The sequence below is a fragment of the Nomascus leucogenys genome, chromosome 1a, assembly GCF_006542625.1.
Source record: "Nomascus leucogenys isolate Asia chromosome 1a, Asia_NLE_v1, whole genome shotgun sequence".
In the NCBI taxonomy this organism is placed as follows: Eukaryota; Metazoa; Chordata; class Mammalia; order Primates; family Hylobatidae; genus Nomascus; species Nomascus leucogenys.
The window spans coordinates 48,648,834-48,675,447 of NC_044381.1; the positions used below are offsets into that span (position 1 = coordinate 48,648,834).

At 41.6% G+C, this 26,614-nt stretch overlaps 1 protein-coding gene across 7 annotated transcripts in view; it reads right to left on the reverse strand.

Annotated features, from left to right (window-relative positions):
* The window catches only part of NTRK2 (neurotrophic receptor tyrosine kinase 2), a 361,214-nt gene that overhangs the window by 46,170 nt on the left and 288,430 nt on the right, over positions 1 to 26,614 (reverse strand). For all 7 annotated transcript variants that reach the window (XM_003267478.4, XM_030809390.1, XM_030809384.1 and 4 more), the window contains one exon: positions 25,711 to 25,945. In XM_003267478.4, the coding sequence (XP_003267526.1) occupies positions 25,711 to 25,945 (235 nt within the window). The remainder of the gene's footprint in view (positions 1 to 25,710; positions 25,946 to 26,614) is intronic.

Below are 26,614 nucleotides of genomic sequence, written 5' to 3' on the forward strand. Positions count from 1 at the left end.
AAGAAATGGTCATGTGAACGTCAAACAGTTGCCATCCCACATACTGGATAAGTGTTAGTTCCCCTATATTTTTATATTATATGGAATGTGTACAAAAGTGTGATTTTGTCATTGCACATTGGATTTGTAAGTAAGAAGTGAGAGGGGGCTAAAATAAACCTAAATGAAGATGTTGGGACAAAGAGGATAAGATGGACCTTAGATCAGCTTGAGGATCTTTGTGATGATGTAGTTGGCATACAGAAGAGAGAGGCACTTAGCTACCACATGGATTTAGACCTAATGGCTTCTTTTGACCATGGAGTCTACTAGGAATCTAGGGGAGATTTCTGGACCAGGATTCAGGTGACCCTGGTGCTGCCACAGACTCCTGAGTGACACAAGCCAGCAGATAGATCTGTTTCTTCATTAAGACCACCAATAATCTAGAGTCAAGGTTCTCCTGCTGAGAAAAATTCCTGCTTAATCCTCCTCAGCTCATTCTCAATCATTAATAGCTGCCCAGATAGCCTGACATGTACCCTTGTGGGTGTGGCATAGATGGGTTTCCTAAAAGCAACCCTGGCTAAAGGCCACCAAACTGTTCCTCTTCCTAAATCTCTAACACTGACATTCAATACTGAAACATCGCTCCATGGGGGTGTGCAAAATATAATTCAACCCAATAAAAAGAAAAGATACTATTGCCTGTAAGTACTAAAACTTGCAGAATATTCTACAATAGTTTACATTTTCATTAATCAGAATGTTTATGCAGTAACAAAGGCAATGGATAAAATCCAGAAATTAAATCCCTTGGTTAGTTCTTCCATGTGATACTAATCAATCAGCTGGCTTGATACCCCACTTCCCCACTGAATTACTGAATTGTCTAATTTCTTGGCTAAGCCAATTAACTATTTGCCTGCATAGACTTACCTTCCAAATAATAAAACTCCAGAAACTATCATTTTAAGGGTTAAACTGCTAAGTGATTCAAAACATTTTGAAACAATTTCTCCTCTAAAAGGCCCTTCCTTTTTGTCCTGTGGACATAGTAGCCAAAGTAAAATGCCATTTTTTTAAAAATACAATTCTTTCACTTAATGGGGAACAAGAACTTGTAAGTATCATACCTTTGCAATTGATTTAAGAAGACAATGAAAAAACACATCAGCTTTCAGTTATTATAAAATTTGAACTACAGGGCAAATAAATTATATTTTGTTTCCAAAAACAAAATGAAAAAATAGATTAGAAAAATTATTTGCTTAATTACATATACACAAGTAACTACATACACAAATATATATATATATGTACTTTAAGGAATTATTCACTTATGAGAAAAACAAATCAAGACTTCAAAAGTTAAATGTTGAGGCCAGGTGTGGTGGCTCACACCTGTAATCCCAGCACTTTGGGAAGCCGAGGTGGGTGGATCACTTCAGGTCAGGAGTTCAAGGCCAGCCTGGCCAACATGGCAAAAACCACTCTCTACTAAACATAGAAAAAAAAAAAAAACACCTGGGCATGGTGGTGTGTGCCTATAATCCCAGCTACTCGGGAGCCTGAGGCAGGAGAATCGCTTGAACCCAGGAGGCAGAGGTTTCAGTTAGCCGAGATTGCACCTCTGTACTCTAGCCTGGGCAACAGAGTGAGACTCTGACTCAAAAAACAAAAATGAAAGTTAAACGTTGAAAGCAAAAACCAGAAAATCAAAATAAGACAAAACAAGAATGAGTTACCAAAATTGGGAAATCTGATTGATTTTGCCATCTGTTTATTCCAGCCCCAGACCTGTCCTGCCATGAAGCTGTTACCTACATTTATATAAAAACCTGGTGGAGGATTTCTTTCACACTACCTGCTCTCTTGAAGTCTGCACCTAACCTGACTTTGGTTTCCCCAGTTTATGCATTTACTCCTATTTTGAGGCTCACACTCGGCATCACGAGCTTATGCGCTCCATTTTGGACATACTACCCAAGCCCAACCTGGCATGCCTGCTTCAGCTGTGATTCTCACACTCATCCTCTGCCCTTTGTATGGGATGATGGGTAGGGACCTCTTTGGCTGTTGACTTCCTGCCTTGGCTCCAGAGGAACTAATAGAAAGTCAGAGGGTCAGAAGTCATGCACCAACAACCAAAGGAATACAGACTCACACCTAGGGACAGTGTTTTATTTAGGAATTTGCACAATTTCTCATTTAATCATTGAACTTCTCAGGGCTGGATGTAACAGAGACACTGGGGATTAGTAGTAATGTTCATGTATTGGTGAATGCTGTGCAACTATTTTAAGAGCGGGATGACAATATAATATTGCTCAAAAGTCATAATAATGTTCATATTTTTCAAGCCTACAAGTCCTCTATTGGAAACTTATCCTAAGTAAATGAGTCAAAAGAAGAAAACAGTCCCACATACAATCATGCTCTCTGCACAGCTATTTAAAATAGTAAGAAACAGAAAAAATCTAAAAGTCCAACAATAGGAAACAATTAGGCTAATTATAGTAATACAATTGGATGGAATACTGCTTAGCCATCAAAAATATAATCATCACTCATTGTAACAAGAAAAATGTATAGAAGAAAAGACTAGGCACACACACACACACAAAATGAACACAAATTGTAAGATTCAGATGAGTACAGACATATCTCAGAGATATTGCAGGTTCCGTTCCGTACCACTGCAATAAAGCAAATGTGGCAATAAATGGGGTCACACAATTTTTTTGGTTTTCCAGTGCCTATACAAGTTCTGTTTACAACATACTGTGGTTTATTATGTGTGCAATAATAGCATTATAGCTAAATAAAAACAATGTAGATACCTTAATTTTAAAACCCTTTATTGCTAAAAAAATGCTAACAATCATCTGAACCTGTAGCAAGTCATCATTGTTTTGCTGATGGAAGTTCTTGCCTTCGTGGTGACAGCTCCTGATTGGTCAGGTGGTTGTTAAAGGTTGGGGTGGTTGTGGCAATTTCTTAAAATTTCTTAAAATAAGACAACAGTGAAATTTATTGCATGGATTGACTCTTCCTTTCACAAAAGATTTCTCTGTAATATGTAATGCTGTTTGATGGTATTTTATCCACAGAACTCTTTCAAAATTGGAGTCATTCTCTCAAACCCTGCTGCTGCTTTGTCAACCCAATTTATGTCATATTCCAGATTCGTTGTTGTAATTTCAACAATGTTTACAACACCTTCACCAGGAGTAGATTCCAGCTCAAGAAACCACTTTATTTGTTCATTCATGAGAAGCAGCTCCTCATATGTTCAAGTTTTGTCATGAGATTGAAACAGTTCAGTCACATCTCCAGGCTCCACTTCTAATTCTAGTTCCCTTGCTATTTCCACCACTTCTGCAGTGAGTTCTTCCACTGAAGTCTTGAATCCCTCAAAGTCATCTACAAGGGTTGAAATCAACTTCTTCCAAATGCCTGTTAATACTGATAGTCTGACCTCTCCCAACAAATCATGAATGTTCTTAATGGCATCTAGAATGGGGAATCCGTTCCAGAAGGTTCTCCATTGACTTTGCCCAGAGCCATCAGAAGAATCACTCTCTATGGCAGCTATTACCTTACAATTCTTAAATCATAAGACTTGAAAGTCAAAATGCCTCCTTGATCCGTGGGCTACAGAATGGACGTTGTGTTAGCAGGCATGAAAACAACATTAATCTCCTTACACATCCCCATCATTGCTGTTGGGTAACCAGGTGCTTTGTCAATAAGCAGTAACATTTTGAAAGGAATCTTTTTTTCCAGGCCGTATGTTGCAATAGCAGGCTTAAAATATTCAGTTAACCATGCTGTGAACAGATGTGCTGTCATCCAGGCTTTGTTGTTCCATTTATAGAGCATGGGCAGAGTAGATTTAGCATAATGCTTAAAGGCCCTAGTATTTTTGGAATGGTAAATAAACATTGACTTCAACTTAAAGTCACCAGCTGCATTAGCCCCTAACAACAGAGTCAGCTGATGGGACACTGTGAAGCTTTGAAGCCAGGCACTGACTTCTCCTCTCTAGCTATTTTCATATCCCAGATGGCATCTGCTTTCAATAGAAGGCTGTTTTGTCTACATTGAAAATCTGTTGTTTAGTGCAGCCACCTTCATGAATGATCTTAGCTAGAGCTTCTGGGTAACTTGCCATAGCTTCTCCATCAGCACTTGCTGCTTCACCTTGCACTTTTATATTATGGAGATGGCTTCTTTCCTTAAGCCCTAGAAACCAATCACTGCTAGCTTCCAACTTTTCTTCTGCAGCTTTCTTTCCTCTCTCAGCCTTCACAGAATTGAATAGAGTTAGAGCCTTTTTCTAAATTTGGCTTTGGTTTAAGGGAATGTTGTGGCTGTTTCGATCTTCTATCTAGACCACTGAAGCTTTCTCCCTATCAGCAAGAAGGCTGTTTTGCTTTCTTGTCATTCATGTGTTCACTGGAGTAGCACTTTAATTTCCTTCAAGGACTTATTCTTTGCATTCACAACTTGGCAACCTGTCACAAGAGGCCTCACTTTCCACCTACCATGGCTTTCGACATGCCTTCCTCACTAAGCTTAATCTTTTTTAGCTTTTGATTTAAAGTGAGATATGTGTGACTCCTCCTTTCACTTGAAGACTTCGAGGCTTGCGTAGGGTTATTAATTGTCCAAATTTCAATATTGGTATGTATCAGGGAATAGAGAGGCCGGAGGAAAGGGAGAGAGATGGGGAATATCCAGTCGGCAGAGCAGTCAGAATACACACAAAATTATTAAGTTCACTGTCTTACATGGATGCAGTTTGTGGCAACACAACACAAAACAAGTACAATAGTAACATTTAAAACCACTGAACATAAATCACTGTAACAGATCTTATAATAAGCAAAAGTTTGAGATTTTGCATGAGTTACAAAAATGTGACACAGAGACATGAAGTGAGCCCATGCTGTTGGAAAAATGGCACTGATAGACTTTCTTGATACCTGGTTGCCACAAACTTTCAATTTGAAAAATACACAATATCTGCACAGTGCAATAAAGTGAAGCACAATACAATGAGGTAAGCCTGTACAACTAATGTGTGTGTGCATGGGTGTATATATGGTATATGTGCAGTTAATTCTCATTATCCATGAATCCTGTATTTGCAAATTGGCCTACACTGTAAAATGTATGTGTAATATCAAAACCAACACTCAAGGTTCTTCCACAGTCATTCACAACCATGCACAGAGCAGCAAAAATATTTGAGTTGTCTGATATGCACATTTCCACTGAAGGTTGAACAAGGAGACATTCCACCTTCTTGTTTCAGCTCCCATACTGCAAGGATGCATCCTTTTCACTATTTAGAACCACGTTTTTTTGCATTTTTGTGCTTGTTGTTGGTGATTTTGCTATTTAAAATGGTCCCGAAACTTAGCACTAAAGTTCTGTCTAGTGTTCCTAAGAGCAAGAAGTCTGTGCTGTGCCTTATGGAGAAAATATGTGTATTAGATACACTTTATTCAGATATGAGTTATGTTCAGGCTGTTGGCCCTGAGTTCATTGTAAATGAATCAACAATATATACTGAATAAGATGTCTTTAAACAGAAATGTACATAAAACAAGGTTATGTATTGATCAGCTAATGAAGATGTTGTGACCAGGGTTTACAGGAGCCTATTCCTATATTTCCCCTTGGAGCAGTGGTTCAGTATTTGCTAATGCAGCTAATTCAGCTAATTCAGCATAGTGACTTTATAGAAAATAACCACTGTGAATAATAAGAATAGAGTGTATGTGTATGTGTATATCTATGTCTATATCTACATATACACACAGGAAGCAAGAGAATAGTGTGTAAAAACAAATAAATCAGTAAATATTAAATCATATGGATTTATAGATGATCTAATTTCCTCTTCAAATTTCAAAAATGCTTTTTAATAACACTGCTTCCACCATGAAAACATTTACAATGGACAAAAGCCAAAGAAACTCTGCTGATTGCTAACAGAGTTCTCTAGTTGTTTGTATGTTTTTTTTTTTGTGGGATCAGGGCCTTGCTACTTCTGTCAAACACAGAGGCCAGAAGGGCTGGCCAGCACCTGCCCTTCATGCTCGTTCTCTGGAAAAGTCACCTGATCTCACAGTGTTTTAGTTGGCTCTACCAAGAAGTAAGAATAATATTAGGTCTTGCATTAATGGATACTTTAAAATCTTGTGGTAAGTTTCCCAGGGAGATACTCTGATTCTCTTAGGCCTCTAGCACTATGGTAATTCGGTGTCTACTCTAAATTGTTACTTGGTGCTGTGAACTAAATTATGTCCCCACCAAATTCCTATGTTGAAGCCCTCACTCCTCATGCAACTGCATTGCAGGCAGGGCTTTTAAGGAGGTAATAAAAGTTAAAGGCACCCGTAAATTACAGCTCTAATCCCATAGAACTGGGTGTCCTTATAAAAGAGGAAGAGACAACAGAGGTCTCTCTGCCAGACAGGGACACAGCAAGAAGGTGGCCGTCTGCAAGCCAAGAAGAGAGCCCTCACCAGAACCCAACCATGCTGGCACTCTGGTCTCAGACTTCCAGCCTCCAGGGGTGTGAGAAAATAAATTTCTGTGGTTTAAGCCACCCAGTTTATGGCATATTGTTATGGCAGCTGAGCTGACTCATACATTTGGACTGTCCCCTTGACCCCTGGCTTCCCACTGTTTTGAGGACAGAATTTAGGTGTGGAGTCATCATAGGCTGGTTATGTCCTTCTACCAAAAGGCAGAGCTCTTGTCAGGCAGCCCTCTCAGGTATCTACCCTTCCTGGGCCAGGTAACCACTCCCTCCCCTTGTCCCTTCAGACCAAGGGGGCATAGGGTCCTACGCTATCCCCTGTGATTCCCTAAAACCTTTCTACACCTTTGTCAATAGCCCTTTTATTCAAATCTGTTTCTATCACACAATTTCAATGTGAATATCACACATATTCCCTACCAAGACCCTGACAGGCAGAATCTAACAAAATGTGGGAATTGCTAAAAAGATTACTTTGAAAATATGATAATTCCAAATATTAATATTGTTGCACTGATAAACAGATTGAGACCTAAGAACTCTTAGTTCACTGGTAATAATGTCACATCCTTAGGGTCACCCAAGTCAGTGCAAGTGGGATCAGCACAGGACAGCGGCTGCTGCACTGCCTGTGCAACTTGACTTGTGATGACAAATAACGCCAATGTGATGGCAAAAGTGAGACCCCCTTTAGTCTGCCTAGAGCAAAACCTATTAATATTACATTTTTCTTCCAATACTCTATGAATCAGAACTTCTGTAATCTCTGATTCCATTTCTGTTTTTGCCACATCTTTTTCTCCATCTTGGTTCCATTTGCTGAAAAGTCTCCATTGTTCTAGGGGTCAGGAAAAAGGGGCAGGGGGAGTGCTTGTTTAGAAGTGATTGCCTAGCAACCCATCTTCCTTATTCCAAGGACAGAGGCTATTTGCATTTTGGGAAAGAGGGGGGAAGAAAAGCTCCACTTCTCATGAGTCCCGGGGGTGAGAATGTCTTGCTGTCCACTCCTCAAAGGAACCTTCCTTCCTCTGAGAACTGCCCCTGGGTGGCCATTCTTTGCCTGCAGCAGCTTGTGTGTGCTCCCCCGGGGGAGGGTGCCGCCTTCCAAGGTGCTCCCAGAGCCGCTGAGGGCAATGAGTGTCTCCTGGCACTGCCAAGCTGCAGCCCCGGGCGGCACCAGGACAGGGCTCAGAACATCCTGATCTCATTCAAGTGGGCATTTCTTTCCCACACTGTTCTTTCCTTTTGCAGCTTTCTGTCCTGGAAATATGCCACACCCAGGGGATATCCAGGCCTGCTCCCCTTAACTCCCAAACAGCCGGTGACTTCCTTGAGGCTGCTTAGGGAAAGCTGACGCCAGCAGGGATAAGGCAAGGGGAGGAGACATGCACCACCACTTGGAAGTTCTAAGGGGACCTACAAAGGTGGAAACCAAGGGTGGAAACCAAGAGGTTCTCCACATCATTTGAGGATATGAACTAGGTTGGTACTTGGGAAAATCACTATTTCAAACTGGAGAACAGCCCATTCTCCATGCTGCTCAGTCTCCATGTTGGACAAATAAAGGATGTTTCTCTTATAAGTGAGATGTGGAGAGGAATTCAATCTGAGTCCTACTTCTTTTATGCCTTAAAAAGGTAAAGAAAACTCTTGTGCTATCTGGCTCCAAGTTACACAAGAGCTTTAACCTTCTGCAGCTCTAAATTACCATCTATAAAACTGAGATCTATAAAAATTACATTGACAATGGTTGGCAATGTTTGACTTACTTCGCACACCACCAAGTAGCACAAGGCACGCATCCTTGGGTGTATTATTTAATAAAAACCCTATAACGATTGGTTCATTTGCCACCTTATCAAGTTAGGGTATTTGTTATGAGGAGAGGCCCTGGCTCTACATAGGTAATATTAGTCTATAATATGATAGCAGATATGCGTGGGGTTCAGACACTGTTATCAGGTTTTATGTACTTTCTCATTTCTTGTCATTTTGTGTATTTCCATACACACAAACATCCAGAACAAAAAGCAAACCATGAAAGTCTGCATGTGGCTAATAAATAAACTTCTTCTCTAATATGGGGATATTGCTTTAAGAGAAAAGACAGAAAAAGATAGTATCATCTAATCCTCTTACCTGTAAGGCCAGCAGATAAAATGCATCTTCTGAATGATTCATGGGGGTTAGACATAAACAGTGGACAAAGAAATAAACTTTAAAAAATACCATTTAGCAAAACTGTACATTCTGTAGGAGAAACTGTATCTTTGTTTTTTTAAATTTTTTTCCCTAGTTTTGTAAATTCTCTAAGAATTGATCTTAAAATATTGTGAAGACAATATTTTGGTTTAATTCAATGAACCTGAGTCTTGAGATTAGACTTTTAGAGCTGAAAGGACTTTAGAAATCATCTGATCTGACGAACACTGTCCTCATTTCACAACTGAGGCCCAGACACAAAGGCCCAGGGAGGGTTAGTATGCTCAGATCACGTACAGATCACATGGGTGGCACTTAGTGCACAGAAATCAGCACACTTTGGATTTATGTAACCACAGGTGGTTGATCTTATGAATAACAGGAGTACTATGTTTGTCAGCAGGTCAACCTTGTGTTTTATTTGAAAGGGTTTTGAGGTCTGTTTTTGAGAATGAGGAACCTGTGCAAGGGGCTGAAACAGGCTGCCATATTCCTGTTCATTTCATACTCATTACAGTAGGAGTATTTGAGGACACACTAGGTGTTCTGGTACTGAATGAACAACTAGGGAAGACTGCTATGGCCAAGTGTGGCCTTGGGTGAATGTTCTCTCTGTGGCAAAGTTGGTGAGTTCTGCTGAGGGCTTAGAGAATAGTGAAGCAGTCATCTGGTAAAAAGTTGAATCAAATGTTCTCTGGGTTTCTCTGATCTGCTTACCATTTCCCCCTTTTTCTCTTAACTACTGCCACTTAATTATTCACAGTGAGTTGTACTTCAAAGCTGTGAACATTTGAACATTCTCTTCTCTGTGACATGGAGAAGCTGTTGGCCATGGTCCTTAAACTATTTAAATACTTATGTCATAAATATAATGAGATACCAAGACTTTTTTAGAGTAGTCCATGCACATATAATCAATGTCTTTGAAAGCTCAGATGAAGTTTGGCAAGTTTGAAAGAAGGAAGGAAAGCATGGAAAGAGGGCTCAATGGAGAGCGTAGGGAGAGCTGAAACCATAGTTAATTCTGGAAGCAGAGTGTTTCATAAATGTTTCCCTGTGCACAGAGGACCTAGATCTGCTCATATTGGTTTTTGGGGGCTAAAATAAATGTATAGAAATAAGAATATAATTGCTTATTTTAATTGTCTGGATAAAACCAATGGAATCTTTGAGTTATAAGGATCTTTAGGACTTAATCTAAATTTCATATAATCTTAAGACACCATCTTCAAAACTAATGAAAATAAAAATGCATGTATTACTAGGAATTCATTTCTAAAACTTCAAGTTGGTAATATTTATACATTATAGAGCTAAACCCCAAAAACACATCAAAGTTTTTCCATTGTCTAATATGTTAAAATTGTGTATATAACACATTTGAGCATGTTAGTTTTCATTAGTTTTTATTGGTTACAGCATATTTCATATTAGTAGTTATATTAATGGTTATGGTACACATAAAGAGATGAAATTGAAATCAACTGTTTACAAAACCAGTCACTGAAGCCCCTTCATAAACTCACTGGGTTCCATAGAACACAATTTTTAAAACACTGGAGCCCTTTCTGCAGCATAATGGAAGATGGAAAACCTACACTTGGACACTTTCCTCCAGTGACAAGGAACTCATCTTTTGGCAAGGCAGCCCTGATACATCACAGCTCTCGTTCTTAGTTCCTCTTTACATTGTGCCAAATCTGCTTCATGAAACTTCTATGTAACAGACACAGCTCTGGCCTCTGGAACCTCTATCGTCATCTATGTAGCAGAAGGTAGCTAGTATGTGCACATTTAGGTCTTCCTTTTTCTCACCCAAATGTCCCCAGCTCTCCCAACTCTCCCACCTTGGTGTTGTTCAACTATTTGGCTACCCCCCTATGAATGTTTTCATGCCTGTTAGAGGTGATCTTGAAATACAGATGAATTAAAATCACTTTAAACTTAATTTAATGCACCCAACTGAATCCTTGGTCTCCTTCCAGACCATTCCAAAACCAGGTCATAGAATGACACCAACTGTCCAGTTATTCTGGTCAGAAATCTATCTCACATCCTTGATATCTTCCTCTTCGTTTCCCTTTCCATACCCAATCCACCTCCAGGTCCTGCAACTTTGCCTCCTAAATAGCTTATAAGCCTTTTCGTTTTGCTCTGAATCCGTGCCCACCAAACCATCATCTCCCCACTGAGCTTCTGTAAGAGCCCCTTAGTCCATCTGCTTACTCTGGCTCCCAGAGTTGCACAGCCCTACCTCCTTCTGAGAGCTCTTAGTGGCATCTCATTGCTTTTATGATCACGAAAAATCCTCAGCATGGCTGGCAAGGTCCTTTCTGCTTCTACAGCTGGGTTTTGCACCTTGGGCACCTCTAACAGGCATGAAAACATTCATAGGGGGGTAGCCAAATAGTTGAACAACAACAAGGTGGGAGAGTTGGGAGAGCTGGGGACATTTGGGTGAGAAAAAGGAAGACCTAAATGTGCACATACTAGCTACCTTCTGCTACATAGATGACGATAGAGGTTCCAGAGGCCAGAGCTGTGTCTGTTACATAGAAGTTTCATGAAGCAGATTTGGCACAATGTAAAGAGGGGCCTTCCTGCTCATTGTTTCCTCTGCCCAGAGGGGACTTTCCTCACTTCTTGGTGTAGTTAATCCAATTTGCAGGACTCAGCTCAAAGATGCCCTCCTCAGTCTTCCCAGAGTAGAGGAATCTAACCAGGTTAGATTCCCTTATTATAGGTTCTCATAGCCCTCAGAATGTTTGTTCCATGCCACTTATCACAAGTCTTGTTCAATATGTGTTTGTGGAATTATTTGATAAATGTCTGGCTCTTTAGGGGGATCATTAGGTCCAGGAAGCAAAGATGTGTCTATTTTTGCTCACTTTTTCCCCCTAATGCCCAGTGCCTAGTAGGTAAGGTGCTCATGCTCAGCAATATTTGTTAAATGAATTAGCTACATAATTCCTATTTTGATTCTTTCTGTTCCATCAAGAAGAATGACCTGAATTCTAGAAGTGATGTAACAAATATGGTTAAATTGCTATTTAAATGGAAACTGTTTTAAATGAATCTCTGTCTTCAAGCATAGCTAAACACTGTCCCAGCCTGCTCCTTTTGACAATGTAAGTGTGGCACTCACTCAGACAGAAGGAACAAGAAAAAAGTAAAAGTGGAGATGATGAAGGAGATGAGCAAAGACTGATATAATTTCCAAGAGGGAAAAAGTAGGATTCCAGAAACAACTGATCACTAAACCTGACCTTTGTTCCAGGCTAGATTTTAACATAAACTATTTAAGGGTTGTTTGAAAGCACTTAGAAAATGTAGTGATGACCAGAAGCAAGTATGGGTTCTTTAAGATGAAATCATACCAAATGATCATCCAAAAGTAAGTGAAGTTGCTGGATAGGATGGGGGATTGCCTTGGACATGAAGTATATTGATTTCAGCAAGGCTCTTGGGCAAAGTTCCTTGCAATATCCTTGAGAGGTGGAGTAATGTGGGCTGAACTCACAGCTAACCAAACACCAGTGTGTGCATGCCCTCTTAACACTGCCCTGCCCAGTGCTGACTCACACTGATGCTCTTTATTTCTGAGATATTCTCTTTCTGTACGCATAGATAGTTACAATAATGACAGCTGACACATAAAGTGCCCGCTATGAGCTAGGCACTATTTAAGGTGCACTTAGTCCTTACCACATCTCTTTAAGAAGGTATTTTGATTATTATTGCCATTTTTTATTTTTTATTATTTTTATTTATTTTTTATTTTTTTGGAGACAGAGTCTCACTCTGTCCCCCAGGCTGGAGTGCAGTGGTGTGATCTCAGTTCACAGCAACCTCCTCATGCCTCAGCCTCCCAAGTAGCTGGGATAACAGGTGCCCATCACCACACCTGGCTAGTTTTTGTATTTTTAGTAGAGAAGGGGTTTCACCATGTTGACCAGGCTGGTCTCGAACTCCTGACCACAGGTGATCCGTCCACCTTGGCCTTCCAAAGTCCCCTCCTTGGGATTACAGGCATGAGCCACCACGCCTGGCCCTATTATTGCCATTTAAAACTTGAAGAAATAGTGTTGAGAGGTTAAGTCACTTGTTCAAGATCACAAAAATAGTAAGAAGTGGAGCTGGAATTTGAACCCAGAAAATCTGGCTCCAAAGACTATGCTGTTTATGCAGTTCTCCTACCCTCATCTCCCTGCTTCCAATGTTCTAGAATGCTCTTAGCCAGCAGAACTTTATTGTATTATACATGTCTAATGAGCATCCGTGCACTGGTTTACAATGCTGTAAAGGAAGTGTTCTTTACCTGTAATGCACAGATCCTAAAGGGATCCATGGATAGAATTCACAGGGTTCTGTCAACTTGAATTGCATCTCATTTTCATGAACCTTTAACAAAAATTTAGCATCTCTTAGGATTGGCAGAATCTGTGAAGTTGTCACCCATAGAAATCAGATATTTTCATGCCACATTATTATTGTTACAGATTATCTCAAAACATCATTTATGATCATCACTTTGAAATTTTAATAGCTATTAGACCGCCAAAAGATCTCATTATTTAATGTTTTAACAAAAACACATGTTACTATGTCACCCTTTTAACATTTTATAACTATGCTGAATGCAACGCTGTTCTTTTGTAATGCTGTATATTTTATTTTTTTGCATGCAAAACATTATTTGGTGCAGGAGTGGATAGGCTTCCCCAGACTGCTAAAGGGCAGAGCCCTATCCTGAGCTATGCAAATTGAGCTTTTCCTGCAATGTGTGTGGCTTACGCCACAAAACTTTTCCTTTAGGACAAGTGTTTCATGCTCAGGCAAATACATATGACTCAGAATGGCTGACAAAAGGTAAGCGAGTGATCGTTCTGGACCAACTCCAAAGACATAAAGGAAGCACATGACATAGAGTATTAAAATATGCTTTTAGTGGTGGTGGCTACAGTTGCCTTTAGGGATAGCATGGAAAAAACAGAGTACAGGACAGCAGCCAGTTAGGAATCTGGGGAAGTCTTTTGACCTTGCCAAAGACCTCATAAACACCATTCTAGCCTGGGAGGGTTGACCAACAATACATGAAGTGTGGCTGCACTGGTAGAAAGTGTTTTATTAATTCAGGAGACATGAAGAAAAGGAAAATGTGACGTCAATGTATCATATATGCCCCCACAGCAACACCTTGGGCCCATGCCAAAAAGACCCAAGACAGCGTTCACAATCTTTGGAACCCATCTTTGGATTCAAGGATGTGTTTACTCAATAGAGCATCCTTTCAAACATGCTAGGTGTAGCACAGTATATGCCACAGGACTCTGCTCTGTCCCCGTTCCCCAATGGCAACAAAAGAATAAATAATACTTTACATATATATGTATACTTCACAATTTTCTTGGTGGCATCATGACAGCACTCGTAGCAGGCAGAACCGACTTCTTTACCATTTTACTAAGATGAGAAGTAAGGTTCCGAGAAGTTAAATGAGTTATTCAAAGCCACACACTGCACACATATTGAAGGTGAGAATAAATCCAAGTCTGCTGTCTGCCTGCCTATGTTCCTTGGCATATTAGTCAGGTTCAGGAATGACCCAAAGCTGGAGAGCTGGTAGGCTGGACAAAAGACCCAGATTCCCTCCTTAAAATAAAGGGACAGACTGACTACTTCAGAAGCCCCTTCCCAATCTAGAAAGCCATGGTTCTGAAATTTGGAGTATCCCTTTTCTTCTTCCAACCAACACAGCTTTAGAACTTTGCTCTGCACAGTGGGCCACTGTCCTAGACAGATCTTTTATGATTACAAAGGGCAGAGCTCTGAGAATACACCAGGCGACCCTTGTCCATCTCTCAGGGAGAAGACTAGAGGAGCCAGAGTTGTGCTGAGGGCACAGAGAAGCTTTCAGAGTGGGAAGAGCATGGAGTTTTTGTTTGAGAATAGGAGCTCAGATGCCAGTCTGCCAGAGGCATAAGGGAGGGCACTTCAGGAAAGTGATTTCACATCCCTGAATATTATTTTTCTCATCAGTAAATTGGAAGATGGCTGAGAGGGTTACATGCCAAGCTGAGACATAAAAGGAGGCCAGGTATGTCAGTCTTCCTTACAAGACCCCACATCAGCCCTCTAAGACATTAACAGGAGTCTTCTAAGGTCGTTGTTCCTACAATGAAGTCTAATGAGTTTTCCAGAAAGAAATTCACTACTTGCCCTAAGACAGCTGGGAAGAACTTAAGCCCCTGTGGTAGCTGCAGAAAAAAGCCATACTGAGGTTGGACATCACTCACCCTGCAATTTCTCCTTTGAGTGGATGTTCCCTCCACGCCCTTAACCCCGGGCATCAATCTCTCCATACCTTTCCAAAACTCAGGAAGATTTCTGTGCTGCACACAAAGGCGAGGCATGAGCCTCAAATCCTCCCCAGCTTCCGCTGCAGTATCTCTGTCATCAGCAACATGTGAATGAACCAAATTATCTCCAGGGCTGAGGGCGTGGGCCACATAGCTGGGCTCCGCCGTCAAAGGAGCCCAGCGTCATGTTCTCCACCCCCTTATGAGAAGGCTGGTGCTGTCGTAAGGCTGTGAGGGAGGAAGCCAGCCTGGAAATGCCATGTAGGGAAGAAACTGTTCCATTTCAGTGTTCAGATTCTAAAATAGCTGCTAATAAAATGCCTTCATACTGTGACACTTCAGTACAGACACCCACAAGGATACCTTGACAAGCTGTTTGACTCTCCACAAGCCTTTTCTTGCATTTCCTGCGTAGGGCCTCCACCACTCACCCACACAGATATACAACCATGCAGTGACAGAGAAGGCCAGCAGGGGTCTGCCTAGACCACCAGCCTGGGAGCCCCAGCTCCTTGTGGAGAGGGGTTGCGGGGCGGGGGCGGCGGTGTGCTCTGTGTTGGCATGTCCAGGAGCACGGTGCATCACTTTCCACCTGCTGCTTGCTCTGTCTGTCTCATGATCCTCATGATGTCTTTGACAACACTTACCTAGAGAATGAGTCAAGCTCACTTCCCAGGATGAGAGAAGAGAGCCTCAAATAGCACTTCATTTACTAACTGATACCATAAGAAATAGTTCTTGGGTTCATTCGGAAATGTCATGGTTCAATGAACCTAAGCTCTGATGTTCAAGAGAGTAGGATGTGACTGTGCACTAGTGATTAAAATTCAGAGGGTCTTTCCCATCAGAAGTCCTAAAACTCCATTAATTATGGTAATGCCATCTCTATCAGGAAAGTCAAGGGTCGTGGTTGAGACAATTTTTCACAGCAACTATTCTCCTTTAGAAGCTTGATAACTAAGACCTTTTGTAAAGTTACCATTTGAATCTCAGCATAGAGGAGACCATGTTATATCCTTGTCTACTTTCTGTAAGTCTACCTGAGCAGTGCCTATATAATAGCTCTACAATGGCTGGGCGCAGTGGCTTACACCTGTAATCCCAGCATTTGGGAGGCTGAGGATGGGGGAGCAGATCACAAGGCCAGGAGTTTGAGACCAGCCTGGCCAGCATAGTGAAACCCCGTCTCTACTAAAAATACAAAAATTTAGCCCAGTGTAGTGGCAGGTGCCTGTAATCCCAGCTACTCGGGAGGCTGAGGCGGGAGAATCACTTGAACCCGGGAGGTGGAGGTTGCAGTGAACTGATATTGTGCCATTACACTCCAGCTTGGGTGGCAGAATAAGACTCCATCTCAAAACAAAACAAAACAAAAAACATAGCTCTACACTTGGCTGGACATCAGACTCACCTAAGAAGCTTGTGAAGAATATAAATTCCCAAATCTCATCGCTTTCAAGATGCTGAATCAGTATATGTAAAGTGAAGCCCAAAAATCAACATTATGCAAAAGACACTCTGGGGTATTCAGATGTGTGACCAAGCTTAGGAGCCCATGCAGTGGCAAGTTCTATAGTACTAGGTAAGATCATACTTCCATGCCTCCATCAGCATAAAAAGAATTTCAGACGTTTTCTCTTAGTTGGACATCACAAGCTATTTTATGTTTGATAATTCTCTTCATGGAGTCAAATTTAAACTAGTTGTACCTGGTAAGCAGAATTCCTCAGGCAACATGACTGTGCTAAGTTCTTATGGTCACCAATAGGATGATCAACAGGGAAAGCCACTGCAGCTCCGCAGAAAGAGAAACCCTGGTGTTTTTCACATCCCCATAGGTATCCAGTATTAGGCTACGTTGATGTAACACTATCTTGGAGTTTTCTAGTCTCTCATACATAGACAAATAGACTAGGTAGAAATTTGAAATACTGACCGGAGGACAGAATTTTAAGAGATTGATATGGAGAGTTGAAAGATGAAGTCAAATCATGCTTGGACTCAGGAGTGATTTTCATCCTGAAGACCCACTACTTTGAAGGGCATCTTCATTTTGAAAGACTTACAAGAAGAATATTATAGACTCTTTCTTGGAAGCTCCTTTTAGGCAATTGTCATGATCTGTAAGAACTTAGGAAGTGCCTAGCATTCTGTGAGGCATGTGGAGTTCAAAATTAGAACTTCCACATCCTCCCAAAAAGTACTTGTTAACAGGTCATCTAATTGTATTTATAACATCCCTCACAGGCAATAGTCTTTGTGGTTAATAACATCTCTACCTGCTATTTATCCTTTAAGGCCCACCTCAAATTCTGTTTCTTTCACAGAATTTTCCAGATGTCATCCCACATGTCCCCCCAAATCAGTTTATCTCTGTTCTCCATAACATGTATCGCACTGCCTAGTATCAGAGTGATTCATTTATGTCTCTTCTCCCCAGGACATGTGTGGTTTTCTTTGGGGAAACGAACACATCTTACTTGGTATTTATACATTAAAGAGGCATGGTTAAGAACTATGTCTGCAAAACTATCTTGGATTAATTCAGCCATTTCATCCACCCAAGGTGTTTGACCCCGACCATAGGCAAAGACTGTGGGAGAATGCGAAAAGTGGGGAGCATTACTAATATTCTGCCTACACATTTCTTTTTTCAAAGCCTTCTTGAACCAATTCACATTTTTAGCCCAGGGAATCTCTCAAAGGTAGCAAGTAGGCTAAGATAATTTCCTCTTGCTCAATACTCACTGGAGATGGAGAATACTCTCCTACTTAAGTAATAATTCTGTGTAGGCAGGGAAACTTTAATTGTAGAAAAAGTATTATGTAAAGGTAAGTTATTTAATTAAAAAGGAAAAAAACCTTTACAGGAAGTAACTGTCTTAAAGCGACGAGAGAACTTGTTTGCCATGCTGCAGCTTGTAAGCGGTTCACTGGTAGATTTTCGAAATGATATATTCATTATCAAGAGAAATGATAACCATCTTCTGCTTTTAGGCAAGATGGAGCAACAATCAAAAAATGGCTTCATATGTGAAAAACTTGTTTTCACACTAGACAACAGGCAATAAAGGACAGTGAGTGATCTGAGAGATGAGAAACAAACATTTTGAGCTTAATTCATTGAGAGAGACAGAGTGGGGAGTCCAGGAGTCCAGCAAGCTCCCTAAGTTGGGGAGATGGAGCTGAGAGTCTGGGGAGATCAAAGTGGCTAGCGTTGAAAGGACAGAATGCCAGAGAAGAGAGAGCTGCACGTAGAAACAACTCTGAAGATCTGCAGAGGATGCCCGTTGAATACCCAGCTGAGTTCTGATCAGTGCGTGCATGTGAGGATACTATTCACGGCCGAAGGAAGAACTTACCAAACGATCTGAGAAAACTGTCCAGTGCTCACACAGGGTGAGAAATAAAGCTGGTTCCTATGAAGCAGGGTGAGGACCTCAGGATTCATGGGGCATTGGGCAGAGTACACAGGAGGATCTTGCCTCAATAGTGGGAAATAAGCCCTAAAGTAAGCATTGCTATGGTCTTGACCAGTAAATCTTAACAGTAACACACAAAAGGATCAAACTGTTCCTATGCAATATAAATGCATTCCATAACAAAGCTCAGAAATATTTATAGGAATACAAAAACATCCAGCATCCAACAAGGTGAAATTCACAACATCTGGCTTCCAACTTAAAACTACCAGGCATGCAAAGGAGCAGAAAATATGACCCACAATAGGAGAAAACTTAACCTCAACAGAACCTGGTTAAGGATAGACACAGATGTTAGAATTACAGACAAATACATTGAAATATTTATCATGACAATATTCTATATGCTTAAAAAGTTAACTAGAGACATGGTAGATATAAGAAAAGGCCCATATTGAACTTCCAGAAATGAAAACTGCAAAGTGTGAAGTGGAGACTATACTGGATGAGAATAATGGCAAATTAGACATTGCAGGAGAAAAAAATTACTGAACTTGGTGACATAATAACAAAAACTATCCAAAATGAAACACACAGAAAAAAACAGAATTCAAAAACATGGAAACAGCTCAGTGAGCCACGAGACAGTGTCAAGTGGCTTATTATAAGTGAAATTGGAGTCCATAGGGGGTTGGTGGGAAAAGCAGAATTAATATTTGAGCAAATAATAGCCAAAAACTTCTGAACTGATGAAAACTATAAACCCACAAATTGAAGAAATCCAGTGAGTCCAAGCACAATAAATAGAAATACAACAATACCAAGGCATATCATAATCAAATTGCCCAAGACCAGTAATAAAGAGAAAATCTTAAAAGCAACCAGAGCAAAAAGAAGCATTAACACAGAAGAACAAGCAATTATTTTGTATCACTTTGATTTATAGTTCTCAACTTTTAAAGGAAAGGGCTCATTACAAATAAAGAAACAGATGCTATCATGGTGCATAAGGTCAATGTGACAGATAATTTTCTTTCATGACCCCAAAGCCATTTGCTTCCTTTTTCTCTGTAGCAGAATTGCAGTTTTGTCTAGGTCTTTGGTAACAAGTCATTGATCTCTGGAGAGTGAGCTCAGCCCTTAGTCTTGACCCACCTCTGGCCAATGAGGTATAAGAAGAAGTCTTTGCAGAGAGGATGTTCTAGGAAAGATTTATGCCCTGATGGAAAAAGGTGTGCAGGAAAAAACAATCTGCTCTATGCAGCAACCTGGCCTTCCTCCTCGGACTGCAGTTTTAATGTTTGGAGTTGCTGCAGCCATCTTGCAGCCAGGAGGGAAAGACCAAGGACATCTCCAGTGCCAATCCACAGCTCTGACACTGGAAAGCCTCTGAACCAATCAGAAATTGCCCGCTTCTGAACTTCCTTTCACTTGAGTAAAACAACCCCTTAACTGCTTAGCCACCTTTAGTAGCATATTGCTTCCTTGGGCGAAACACATTCCTAACTGATATGATTATAAGGTTAGAAAAGGAAATCAGAGACTTGAATATTTGTCTTCAGGACTGGATGCTCTTCCCTCTGTACCCCAGCTAACTCTTTGTTGCCAGCTTACTTTTACAAGTGGCTCTGGTCTGAGTGAGGCAAAAGCATAGAACATCACAGGCACGAGAAAGCGGAGACCCAACTGTTTCAAAACTGGAGGAAGAGAGACCTCTCAGGACCTTGAGGCATCAGAGTCCTTCTGCCCCATCCAAGCCAATGGGCAACGCCCACTTTTCCCTACTGTCATTCCCAGTGCACCTGGAAGCATACCGAATTTCTGAATCTAGCACTTCTATGTATAAAGCATAGGGGCTAGTGATTTCAAGAAAAAGAGACTCAGAAGACCAAAAAAAGGGGGACAGATGGATTTACCCATCTACTGCTAGCATTCTTCACCAGTTGGGTGAAGGATGGGACCAAGAACTGGAATAACGTATCTCCATGCTGGTTTCCAAACCTTTCTATAGCCTTTGTTAAAAGATCACAAGGCATAGCAATAGATTAAAGGCTCTGAGGTGTTCTGCAGCAAGGAAAGAGATTGCTTACCTTACGATTACAAGATCACTTTTTTTGAAGCACACCCACTGACAGCTGATGGCTGAGAGACCCTGCTCTAGGCAAATCAAGTAAGTACAGAGGTGAAGATGTTGGGATCTGTTTGGCGGATCTATTTCATAGACCATATGACATATCACAATGCAATCTAATATGTCATTTTCCAGTGTAGAAACTCTCAGTGGCTCCACATTGCCAAAAGGATCAAGTCCAAAGTCTTTGGCATGGCAAAAACCCCTGTGAAATGTGATAATAGCCTCAAGAGCTTATTTTGATGGCCTCAGAAGAATAGCAAAGAAGATCCCACTCCTGGATCACATACTGTGATGTTTACATTGACATCTCTCCTTATATCCTACTTTCTGTCTTCCTCTCTACCCTGGCCTAGGGCCTACTTGCAAATGGAACAATTTGGGGCCTATATCTTAAATACCTGCTCAAACGTTGTGTCCCTGAGAACCCTACTCTGAGTTTCCAAAGTAGGCTGGAGGCTTCCTCTTTTGGGTTCCCATTTTGTATCTACATTACAGCATTTATCACATTGTATTAAAATGTCTGGGAACTCCTCAAAGTAGAGCCTAGGTGCCTTTCTTTAAAAGTCTGGATGCTTTTTGCATCTACTATTGCATCTAGCACATAGTAGTTGTTTCATAAATATGTACTGAGAAAATGAATGAATGAGAGGACTCTCACGTTCACCCTGTGGCAACTCCAAAGCATATGTAAAAGGTTCTTATGAAGGCCTGAATACAAATTTAACCAATTTAGAACCTTGAAACACTTTATGCAAGTCCAGTTTAATACAGAAATAGTCTGAACTCAATAGACTTCTCCCTGGCAGACGGGTTCCTCTGAACTGTGCTCTAAGTGTTGTAAGAAGCATTAATTGAAGATGATTTCATAAAATAAACAACTCTTATGGTTTTAAGTACACTTTAATCAAAAGAGCCCAAATAGAAAGATCTATAATTGTTCATGTGAAAGCTAAGAATTATTGTCCAAGTATTATGTAGTGGTGAGAAAAATGAGAAAATGATCCATGCAAATGAGAGTCAATGACACAGAGGACATCCCTCTTTTAGGAAGGAACTGATTCACCCCTTAAATTGAATATTGTGCCTGGTTTCAAAGGTTCTAGACATAGTTTACAGGAGGAAGTTTTCTTATTATGGTAATAAATAGAAGTAAGTTTTAGCCCTGGGCTCTTCACTGCAAAGAAAATGTTGTCTGAGATAGGGATGGTCCTATATTCCTAGCTTTACTTCCTGAAGTCAACACTCCTAGCTTCAAAGCCAGACCCAGATACAAATCTGAGTACTTTCTTTATTCACCTGCAGGGCTACAAAGGCACACACAAAAAGTGGGAGTCCTGGTGGGAGTCCTGTTCAACAATCATGTACTGACCACCTCATATGCACCATGCACTGTGCCAGCTTCTGCAGAAACAAAGATGTGTAACACTTATCTTCTATCTGCTCTCATATTAATGAGAGACATAAATATGAGCCAGTTTCCTTGATGCAAGGTACTCTATGCTGTGATGCCTCTTTGTATGGAGTATAGAGAAATCACATATTTGTGAGCAATTATTCTGCTAAGAGGAAGTCAGGAGGAGGTGAAACTGAAACCTCCTCTTATGCTGCTCCTCATAGAGGGAATGGTTTTAGTACATGACAAAACAAGACGGTAAAAACATCTGTGGAATGAGTCTATCTTTCTATTAGTCAATCAGTCAGTCAATCAGTCAATCTATCCATCCATCCATCCATCCATCCATCTACCTACCTATCTTGAAATATTCACATTACATAAAAATATTTCTTAAAAATAAACATGTTCTTTTTAAAGACCAAGGAATGATGGTTAACTCTTGATTATTTCTTACATGCTTGGCCAGTTCTTAAATTATCTAAACCTTCTCCCTTCTGTGGCTCAAGACTATATTTTCCAGTTCATCAACCCTTGGAAACATCTAAGGTGAGTAGGGTAAGGTGGAAGGTGCTAAAGTTCACATCTGTTCATCTGGCCACTTGCTATATTAGCTGGTCTTGGTACCACACATCTTCCTTTCTCTTCCCAGTTGATAAACTGGGAGTGGGCATCTAATGATGACTTCCCGGAATTTGTTGCTGACATCTCTTTAACACTTTAGGGTTCTGCCCTGGCCTTGCTCAGCCAAGTTATATTCATTTGTTTCTGTAAATGTCTACTATAAATCACTTTGCTTATTCTTCTTCCTTTTCTTTTCTTAAGTGGAAGATACATTAAAGGACAGGGTTTCTTACCACTCCAACATAAAGCTGAAGCCCATGGGAGAACAAGATTTAACAGCTAGGATTTCAGATATTTGGGGCCCTCCACTCATCAACAGTTCACATACATTTTAAGCATATGTTAAAACCAAACAGTGCAAACCACCCAAAGGGCATATTACAAAAATTTCAATGGTCTCAATGCGGCACAGTCATGACCAAGTAGAGTGAGACCCTAGGTCTCTAACAGGCAGAATGTGACCAAAATCTGGTTCAGATGTTTCCTAAATGTCAGGTTTTGCCAGTGGAGGAAAGAAACCAAAAAACAAAAGACTGGTACTGCAGAGCTGCTAATTAAAACAATTCAGACAACATAAATGCTAGAGTAATTTTGGACCCGCCATGTCAGGCTGGTTTCAATGCAAATGTAGTGTTCCGATTTCTCCCTTCATTGGGAAGGTATAATTAGCTCAGCTGCAACAGGGTGGACGCCTGGAGGCAGCCATTTCCTGGTGCTACCAGCTCCCCCGTAATGAAAGAACAGCTGCCACCCACCCCTCCTGCCATGAATTGCACAGAGACATGGCTATCCTTCGAGGCTGCTTATAAGCCACCATGAGCGGAAGGCTTGGACGTCTAGTAGGAGTGGTTCTTGCTTAAAGATAAGGAACATTTTACGCAATTCAGTTGACTCCATGCCCAATCACAATTCTTCCACATAAGATAGCCCTGGTCAGAAACCAAAACCAAAACCAAAACCAAACAAAGAAAACCACACATAACTGTCTCCCGTTACTGAGATGGAAATAATTTTGTTTTTATTTTTTATTTTTTGAGACAGAGTCTCGCTCTGTCGCCCAGTCTGGAGTGCAGTGGCGCTATCTCGGCTCACTGCAAGCTCCGCCTCCCAGGTTCACGCCATTCTCCTGCCTCAGCCTCTCCGAGTAGCTGGGACTACAGGCGCCCGCCACCACGCCCGGCTAATTTTTTTTTTTTTTTTGTATTTTTAGTAGAGACGGGGTTTCGCCGTGGTTTCACCGTGGTCTCGATCTCCTGACCTCATGATCTGCCCGCCTCGGCCTCCCAAAGTGCTGGGATTACAAGTGTGAGCCACCGCGCCCGGCCGGAAAGAATTTTTAACATTGGTGACGACAGCTCACATCAGCTAAAGTAGCTTCTCACCTTGGAGTTCAATGCAGAGTGTTGAAGAGGATAGGGATAAAATAATGAAAAAAAAATTTAAAAAAATTACTAAGGGAGAACTTTCATTAAGGTGTAGAACTAGCAGAGGAGACCATCTTTGGTAGGTAAAATCTCCCCATGTTTTAAATATCTTGAACAAACTAGTCATTGCTTTTAAGCTACATTTTGAACACTTGAAGTTAAGAGTGTGCCCCCATCTCCTGCAAATGCACCCAAGAGAATCTTTTTCCATGTGGTCTCTATTCCTTTTTGACACACAAAATGTAAATGATGCTTATCAAGGTGACCAAGAAAAAAAAAAAGACCACAAAACAGTCAAATGAAGAATAACGGAGCACGACGATAGATTCATTTTCTTACACTAATTATAGCAAAGTTCACTCCACTAAAATGCAGAGGCCATAGAGATGAGCAAGACTGCAGGAAGGGGAATAGGAAAAAACTGAGAAGGTGCCTCCTCAAAAATAAATAACAATGAGAAGAGCAAAGCCAGCATCTTCACCAGCACTACCTTATTATGAAAAGTAGCCAGTTCTGTGCTTTATGCTGTTAAGCTATAGACACCAGCACATTTATTCCCTTCCTTCCTTTTCCCTTCCTCTCTCCTTAAAAAGCAAGCAAAACACACAAGAAAATCAAATTGAGGGTTGGTAGAAAGTCAAAGTGGTAGAACACCACCCCATATCTTCACTCTAAATATCACAACTTCAACATTTCCAGAAATTCCCTTTTCTCTCATGTCCGAGTTCCAAAATCTCAGTTAACAAAGTTAACATATCCTGGGGGCCAGTTCTAGGTCATCAGTGGATCTGAGTCACTGTCTATACTCTGCCACTCAGTGATTTCAGTGGTGGAAACACCAGACAAGCTGTGTGGAAGTGTCTAGGAACAGGCAGGATAGAACTTCTTCCATCTCACCAAGCTAAACCGCTTTCAACCAAGATGGCTCTTGGAGGGAACTTCCGAAGTCCAGTGTACTATTACTTATGTGAACAAGTTCACTTTTGTTCAAATCTCAAACAAAGGCTCCAGGTATAATTTCACAGAATCAAAGCCAAACCTCAGCATCCTTTAACCTCACCAGGAATTCCCCCAGGCCCTCAGTTTTCTCTGGAATGATTCTCACACTGAGGCCTTCACTCTTGGAGATCTCACCCACCATGCTGGAGTGCCAAGAGCAGGGTGGGTGCTATGGGCTGACCTGTGTCCCCCCAAAATTTATATGTTGATAACCTCACCTCCGGGGCCTCAAAATGTGACTGTATTTGGAGATAAGACTTTAAATAGGTGATTAAGTTAAAAAGACCATTAGGGTGGGATGCAGTCCAATCTGACTGGTGTCCTTAAACGAAGAGGAAATTTAGACCTAAAGGGAAGGATTGGGAGGTCACCATCCCAATGTGAGGGCATAGTGAGGAGGCAGCCACCTGCAAGCCAAGGAGTGAGGCCTCAGGAGGAACCAATCCCACTGACACCTTGAGCTTGGACTTCCAGCCTCCAGAGCCATGAGAAACACATGTCTGTTGTTTAAGCCACCCAGTCATGATATTTTGTTATGACAGCCTCAGCAAACAAATACAGCAGGAGTCGCAGGGAAAGAGGTGCCTGGGGTCTCTGATCTGCACAGCTACTCACCCTGTAGTAGTCAGTGCTGTACACATCCCGGGACATCCCAAAGTCCCCGATTTTCACCAGCAAGTTCTCCCCAACCAGGCAGTTCCTGGTGGCCAGGTCGCGGTGCACGAAGTGCTGGGACGCCAGGTAGACCATGCCTGCGGCGATCTGCTGGGCTATATGCAGCATCTGCGACTGTGTCAGCTCCGTGGGCGGGTTGCCCTCAGCCATCAGCACGGCATCAGGGCCGTGTGCCCTGGGGAAGGACATGGAGAATGAAGCTGGGGGCCTCAGCATTTTCACTCCAGGGGCCCTTTGCCCCTGCCCCTCCCCGTCCCTCTTGCTAAGCTCCTCACCCCCACCCTGTCAGCTGCTGGTGCTAAAAGATGCTGCCTGACTTAGCATGAAGACGAGACAAAGATGCTTCACACAGTTGTACTTCTGAAGTCCCGGGAGCACCCAGGCTGCTCTGTTTCCCAAAGTGTCTGGAATTCCCAGGACCCCGTGGGCCTGAATGTCCCCCTTCCCTCCAGTGTACAGACAGGTTGACATTTTAGGGGCTCTGGCACTGTGCTGGGTTCAGGCACTGAACAGGGCCCCCTGACCCTGAGAAACAGCAGGTAGGTGAAGGAAGGCAAAACCAAAAACAAAACATTGGGGGAAAGATGGACTCTCCTAGAGGGATGGATATGGCAGCCCAGTGGGTCCCCACCCCTCCCCACCTAGCCAAGCTACGCCAGAGCATCCCCCAACCAAGCTGATTCCTCCAGAGTGTCCCCACCAGCACCAGAGCTGGGCAGCCTGCGGCCTTCCACAGTCCGCCTGATCTGTGGCCAGGCATGGTTTCGAAGCTACCCCTGGCTCTCTCAAGCCCAATGCAACAATAGAGTCCCAGGGCATTCTCACTCGCAATACAAAATACCAT